The sequence below is a fragment of the Triticum dicoccoides genome, chromosome 3B, assembly GCF_002162155.2.
Source record: "Triticum dicoccoides isolate Atlit2015 ecotype Zavitan chromosome 3B, WEW_v2.0, whole genome shotgun sequence".
In the NCBI taxonomy this organism is placed as follows: domain Eukaryota; kingdom Viridiplantae; phylum Streptophyta; class Magnoliopsida; order Poales; family Poaceae; genus Triticum; species Triticum dicoccoides.
Window position 1 is genome coordinate 51,730,542 of NC_041385.1, and position 7,277 is coordinate 51,737,818.

Consider the following 7,277-nt stretch of genomic DNA (forward strand, 5'->3'; position numbering starts at 1 on the left):
GCCCTATGTTGCATGGCATCGATTCGCATGCCCATGCATGGTCACCCGACGAGCCCGTCGCGCCGAGCATCTCCACTGCTCGGTCCGTTTCGCCAGCGGCCGCCGAGTCGCCCGCGGCTCGGCCCATCACGCCGTCTTCGCCTGCGGCTCGGCCCGTCACGCCGTCTTCGCCCGCGGCTCGGGTCCTCACGTCGCCTTCATCAGCGGATCGGCCCGCGACACCGGCCGCGCCACGGCCCACTATGCCGAGCTCGCCATCGGCCCGGTCTGTGATGCCGGAGTCGCCAGCTGCTTCGTCTGCTCTGCCGGTTTCGCCGGTGGGTCGGCCTTCTTCGCCAACCGAGTCTGAGGCTACCGTGACTGGCTCCTTGTCACCGGCTGACTCGTCAACGTCGCCGTCCTCCAGCCCGTTGCAGGCTGCTCCGTCGACCTCGGTGGTTCCTGTGTCCCGACCACATACACGCAGTCGCAGTGGCATTTTCAAACCTAAGGAACGTAAGGATGGTACGGTTGCTTGGTTGGCTGCTTGTTTGGCTGCTGCTGTTGCGGATCCATCTTCTGAGCCTCGCTCATATCAGGCTGCCCTGCGCATTCCACATTGGCGAGAGGCTATGGAGCAGGAGTTTCATGCTCTTCTTCGTAACAAGACATGGACTCTCGTTCCTCCACCACCACGGGTAAATGTTATTGACTCAAAATGGGTATTCAAAGTGAAGAAGCATTCGGATGGATCTATTGAGCGTTACAAAGCGCGACTTGTTGCTCGCGGTTTTCGGCAGCGTCATGGTCTTGACTATGAGGACACCTTCAGTCCTGTCGTCAAGCCTACCACTATTCGGCTTCTTCTCTCCATTGCTGTTTCTCGTGGTTGGTCACTTCGTCAACTTGATGTGCAGAATGCTTTTCTACATGGATTTTTGGAGGAAGAGGTTTATATGAAACAGCCGCCTGATTTCTCTGATCCTGATCGTCCTGACTATATCTGTCGTCTTTCCAAAGCACTATATGGTTTGAAGCAAGCTCCTCGTGCCTGGCATGCCCGCCTTGCCTCTGCCCTTCGTGCTCATGGGTTTGTGCCGTCTACTGCTGACACTTCGTTATTTCTTCTACAGAAGCCAGAAGTCACTATGTATCTTTTGGTATATGTCGATGATATTATCCTTGTCAGCTCTTCTCAGTATGCTGCTGATGCTCTTGTCTGCTCTCTTGGTGCTGATTTTGCGGTCAAAGATCTTGGGAAGCTTCACTACTTTCTTGGAGTTGAGGTCACTTCTCGTGCTACTGGTCTTGTCCTTACGCAGAAGAAGTACTCCTTGGAGTTGTTACAGAGAGCTGGCATGCTGAAGTGCAAACCGACCACCACACCCATGTCGTCTACCGACAAGATAACAATTGTTGATGGTGAGCTTTTGTCTCCTGCGGATGCCACAGAGTACAGGAGCATTGTTGGTGGACTTCGGTACTTGACGATCACGAGACCAGATATCTCTTATGCTGTTAACAGGGTTTGTCAGTATCTTCAGGCTCCCAGAGATACTCATTGGGCTGCTGTTAAACGCATTATTCGTTATGTTCAGTTCACCCTGACATTTGGTATGCATATTCGGCCGACTTCCTCTCGGGTCCTTTCGGCCTTCTCTGATGCAGATTGGGCTGGTAGCCCAGATGACAGGCGATCCACGGGGGGTTATGCAGTATTCTTTGGCTCTAATTTGATCGCCTGGAGTGCTCGGAAACAGGCTACTGTGTCACGTAGCAGTACTGAAGCTGAGTACAAGGCTGTGGCTAATGCTACTGCAGAGATTATTTGGGTGCAGTCTTTGCTTCAGGAGTTGGGTTTGTCTCAACCACAGCCTCCTATTCTTTGGTGTGATAACATCGGTGCTACATACCTTTCTGCAAATCCAGTATTTCATGCCCGAATGAAACACAATGAAGTTGACTATCACTTTGTACGGGAACGTGTATCACAGAAGCAACTCCAGATCAAGTTTATCTCATCTAAGGATCAACTTGCAGACATCTTCACTAAGCCTTTACCGCTGCCACAGTTTGAGGCTTGTAGGCGCAATCTTACCCTTCTCAGTTCTTTAGAAAGTGGCTACGATTGAGGGAGGGTGTTAGACTATATATAGCTTCTGTACCTATGTACGTATATGGTACATATTGTAACACAACCATTATATATAATGAGATAAGCCACCCCTAGAGGGTTGTGCTGGTTCCCCAAAACTTATTGTCTTACACAGAGTAGACAGCTCCTTCAGCACCCGCTCTTCGAAGGCCGACATTGTTGCGATCAGATGCTTCGTCTGCGCGCTTGGCTTGAACGGAGCCGTCGTCACCCTCTCTGAACCAGACCAACGCCGATCTCGGATTTACAGGCGACCGCCGAAGCAGCTGCACAACCGATCGGTCGATGTTACAGTCTGATCTCGAGGAAGCGGGGTCAGCAGATCGAACAAGGCAAATCTGATACCAATTGTAATGTCCTTACTTTCGGGGATGAACCCTAGGGATTTTGGACGAGGGGTAGGTGGCGACCAAGGGGAGGAAACTTGGGGAAAGGAGCAGAAAGGGGAAAACAGAGGAAGAAGACTACTGTTTCATTTCTTAATTTTTCGATGCCTCTCGGCTACACGGCTCGGCTTATATATGCCGCAGCTCACCCACACACGCTATTACACCTACAAGGCCCACGGCCCACACGCACACCTAGGCCCAATTGCGAATAGTCATCAACCACTGGTGCGTTCCTTGCCCTGTTCTGCTCCTCTAGTCTCTGCTGTCTCGCCTGATGGACTAGGGGCGATGACACCATGCTGCAGTAGTGTCAACTCATCGTGGTTCAAGATCCACTTCACAACGAAGCTTGAGCTCCAGTCGTCCATGGCAACTTGGAAGGTGTGGGTCGAGCCGCGAAGATATGAGAATGCAGCTGGCACAGTGCACCTGCCATCATCGGTGATCTCTTCGAAAAGTTCTTCTTCCGGGACACCGATAAGTTCCTGCGCCTCCTCGGCAAAGATCACCAAGTTCATGGTCCCAGTGTCATCCTCCACCACTGCATTTAGCTTGTACCTTGCATGCCGAAAAACACCAGCATGGTAATTACTAACTACTCCCCCCTAAAGAAATATAAGACTGTTTAGATCACTACAAAGTAGTGATGTCTGAACTAAGAATATGATGTCTGAAGTCTGAACTAAGCAACAATGAGGCACTAGCAGCGCATGAGTCTTCAAGATTCTCACCATAAAACCGGCCTCTTACGCTTCTTGTTAACCGGGTCACATTGGCTGCACCAGAATTCACTTCCGTCCCTGCTGACCTTCTTCCTGCAGTGGAAGCATCCACGATAGCACCAATCTTTGGTGCAGTCTATTTCTTTCAGGGTGGCTCTGCACAAAAATCGGCTATTGTCCTGCAGTAGACCCAGAACATAATTAGGCTCTCAGTACACAAAGCCCATATGCAGTCAATGAGAGGAGCACCGTCTTACCGATAACTTGAATGGATCGAGGCTTTGCAGCTGTTTGATTGTTCTCCAGCTACTTTGTAACTCCTGAGTTGGATCCACAGGGCTTTCTGCCTGAGACTGGAGTTGCATTATGGGGATTTTCGGATGATACCAACTGCACACAAACAAATAAGTAAGCCCTCACTAATGTGGATTAGAGTAGATCAATCACCAGTTCAAAGAATAAACCGTAGAGGCCACTCACTTCCCGCGGAATTGCTGTCCCTCTGGTATTTCCAAATCTAGGTAGTACTTTGAAGCTGATAAAGAGCAAACTATATATCCTTTTCCTAAACCGAACAGTGATACCATGTTTCATGGCAATGAAACAAAAATAGTTATATGGTAGTATCAGACGGTAGAAACCGATAAATAGATTAAAGGGTGAATCAGGGACTGACCCTTGTAGTGGCAAACACGCATCCCGGCAAACACGGCAGCAACAGGGTCTTGTCGGCATTTCTTGCGAATCTCCGCATTAAAATCATGACCCAGCTTTCCATATAGTGTGACATACAGTTCCTTTCCACTGTAAAATGATAATTGCAAAAGCTAGGGCAGTACCATAGAATGACAAAGATCTGAAAGGATTAACTGAGTTATGTAACTTATGTTACCTGAAATCCTCAATCCGTAAGCTGCAAAATTCTATCATCCGCAATTTCTTTGGTGTCCGTTCTATGCCCCAAACTTCGACTACTTGGCCAATAACATCTGCGACGTTTATATCAGCACATGTCAGGCAAAATTTCAGAATTTGCAGATATTGATGTGGCAAGGCTAACACTGATTCTACATTCAGCTTCCCAAACATCTACCTGTCAATAAGCTAATGCTGCGGTCCCTAGAAGGAACATCAACAAAGTCAACAAAATCAAAGCAGTGGAGAGGTATCGCGTTGACATCTCCATCGATCTCGTCGACCACCGTCTGTGCTTCAATGTGCATCATGAAGGGGTTCCTACAGGTCATATATTTCCCCTTGCTTGGACAAACTACAAAATTTGACAGTACATAGACCTTCCCTTCAACTAACCGCTCTTCGAAACGCTTTATATCTTTGGGTTTTACATGGGCTTGCATAGTTCCACCCTACAAGTGAAAGGGAAAAAAGAAGGATCATTGTATTGATTGACAAATTTCAGAGGGTGCTACAATGGTAGCAGGTGATGTCGAGCATCATCAAGTAGGAAATATTCCGTCACCTCGCTGTCGATGAGAAGGCTGTCGAGGCCGAACACGGTGGCGGTGTTCGGGTCGAAGGACACTCACACCCGTGAGATGCGCACCCAGACTCTGCGCCTGTAATCCGATGACAAGTTCAACTGAGACAGTGGGGTGAACCCATCCTCGGCCTCACCCATTTTGGCCTTGAAGCTGAAGGTCTACATATGTGGAGACAAAAATAAATGAGCAGATTTGTGAGCAATCTTTTGTCCATTAGTCAACCCCAACGGCTGCACAACAGGCTTCAGAATATTCAGCAATAATTTTCACAATGAATCTGAAAGTTGATTCAACATGGGCTCCTCACCTTTTTTGGGGTGAAACTTGTTCCCTTTTTTCATGCAAACATTGGTAGTGATTTTCAATCAATTGGTCAGTTCTGGTGCGTATGAAAAATGGCTAATCTGAATTCCAAACCTACTCTGGTTTGTATGAAATAAAAGATCCATGATTCACATGATTTCTAATGAGCGAATATATGTAGTTATAAAAGTAAAAAAATGTAGTTATTTGATGTCAGGATGATACGGCGCGCAGCAAACAGAATACTTTCAAGGCGGGGGAAAAAGACTGATTGAAGGTGAAAAAACTCAACCGCGTGGAATCAATCTTGAACCTATCGAAGAACTGGAAAGTGGTATTCAAAGAAAACAGAATCCAGAGAAGGGCTACAAAAATTAACGGAGACAGAAGCTTGCTTACCTCAGGATTCAGGAAGCTATGCTTTCCCAAGAACAAGGCTTGGACCAAATCAAAGAATGAGGAGCACACGAGGAAAGAGGAGGAGGAGGAGGAGGAACCGAGGAAGTCGGAAGAATATGATGAGATGGGCGGTGCACAGTGCGCCACTGTAGACTGCAGAGTGAAGTGAGCTAGTGCAACGTGTAGCAGTTGTACTGATCTCTGCTCACTTTTTTTTATCTCCAGCCTATACAATTGTACTATTCCTTTATCTTAATCGGTATAAGTAAGTTTTCTTTATAACATTGTATGCAAACACAGTAGATATTCACCTCGTTGTAATTAATTATTCAACTGATACAAATAAAATGTAGTGTTTGTTTGTAGAGTTCAGACAAAATGTGAGATCTTCCTGCAAAAAAAAGAGAGACAAAATGTGAGATCTAGGAAGTAATGTCGGACCGATGGTTGTCAACTTTAATGCAAACCAAGACATCATTAGAGATGGCCGAGAAATAACAAAACCGATAAAAAAGCTGTTAAACATATGGATATTTACCGTGCTATAACATGTAAATGCTGTATATTTTGTGCAAAAAAATATTATGTCATGTTTAGTACACAAAAAGAAACAAAAATGATATTGTGCACCCTGTGCAAAATTATGTTCAGAAAACACGGTTTCTACGTACCATGCGCGACTATATGATTTTATACGCTTACACACAATGTAAAAGGAGAACAAGTAACAGGTGTACTCTTTGTACAGGCAAGACGTGGAGGCAAAACCAGCTAGCGTGTCGATGTGACTAGACTAGATTGACACATCTTCTAGTACAGTAGTAAGTTATACGTACAGTACTACTCTAGGCTAAGTAATAATCCTTCTTGGTAGTACTTGTCGTACAGTGACTAGTACAGCTAGTTGAAGACGATAGTACAAGATGTGTTCATCCAAAACAAATATCTTCAAGCACTAGACTATGATGCAGTAAATCAGACTTTCCAGGAGAAACGATTAGCACAGTCATTTAAACCTAACTATTTTCATTTAAGCCGAGAAAAATCATGACATTTTTTTTGACATAAACAAAACTAATCAAGTTTAAATCTTCGCCGGCGTCCATGTCCAAGTCCTTATTGTTCTGTTCCCCATGTCCGACATCTTCACTGGCTGTGCGCTCCTAAAAGTGAAGCTGTGAATCAACATCGACGAAGAGTAAGACATGGGATATAGAAATGCCCACATGGGACACGAACTTCTCTGTCTCTCATATCCTAATCTTACTTGTTGGAGGCCGCCGCGTGGACATCGCTGGTAAAGGTGAGATACATGATGAATGTGGATGGGACAGCCTCGTGGTCTTAGCGGCCCGACACGAACGACGCGCGACTGCCAATGTTCCCATCCTCAATCGCCCATGTCGCTAGCGGCGCTTCTGCATCTGAGTGCGTCGTGACCACGTTGTAGTCGGCATGAGCGCTGCTGCTCGGCGATGAAGTTCGGGTTCTCCGCGGCCAGGGCCGCCAGGGCCTCCTCGCTTGTGAACTCGCTATAGATTTCACGAGGAAGGTGAGATTATAGCGTTACTCCTCCTGCGCGTGCTGCAACCCCGACACCGTATGCTCCTCCGTCATGATAGTGTTGAAGTTCTATTGTGCCTGCCCCATGGTGAAGCCGACATGGAGCAGTATGGGAGGAGGCGTTGGCTCATCGTTGGATGCTTTCTCCATCGTCGCGTGGTCGTCACTCACCGGCAAGCCGGCCTCTATTCGTCGGGCATGACGGGCTTGCCAAAGCTAACTGCAAGGGTGGCCAATGCTTCTACTCCATCGAGAGCCTCTCTCA

General features: G+C 47.1%; 1 protein-coding gene across 1 annotated transcript; it reads right to left on the reverse strand.

Moving 5' to 3' along the window:
- Nucleotides 1-2,631: 2,631 nt before the first annotated feature.
- On the reverse strand, nucleotides 2,632-5,527 carry LOC119280732. Its single transcript, XM_037561480.1, has 9 exons — nucleotides 5,450-5,527; nucleotides 4,726-4,905; nucleotides 4,339-4,612; nucleotides 4,138-4,234; nucleotides 3,922-4,049; nucleotides 3,726-3,810; nucleotides 3,503-3,635; nucleotides 3,255-3,424; nucleotides 2,632-3,081 (listed from the first exon to the last, which is right to left on the reverse strand). The coding sequence occupies exons 3-9, from the start codon at nucleotides 4,601-4,603 to the stop codon at nucleotides 2,739-2,741; spliced, it is 1,221 nt and encodes a 406-aa protein (XP_037417377.1). The 5' UTR covers nucleotides 4,604-4,612; nucleotides 4,726-4,905; nucleotides 5,450-5,527; the 3' UTR covers nucleotides 2,632-2,738.
- Nucleotides 5,528-7,277: the final 1,750 nt, after the last annotated feature.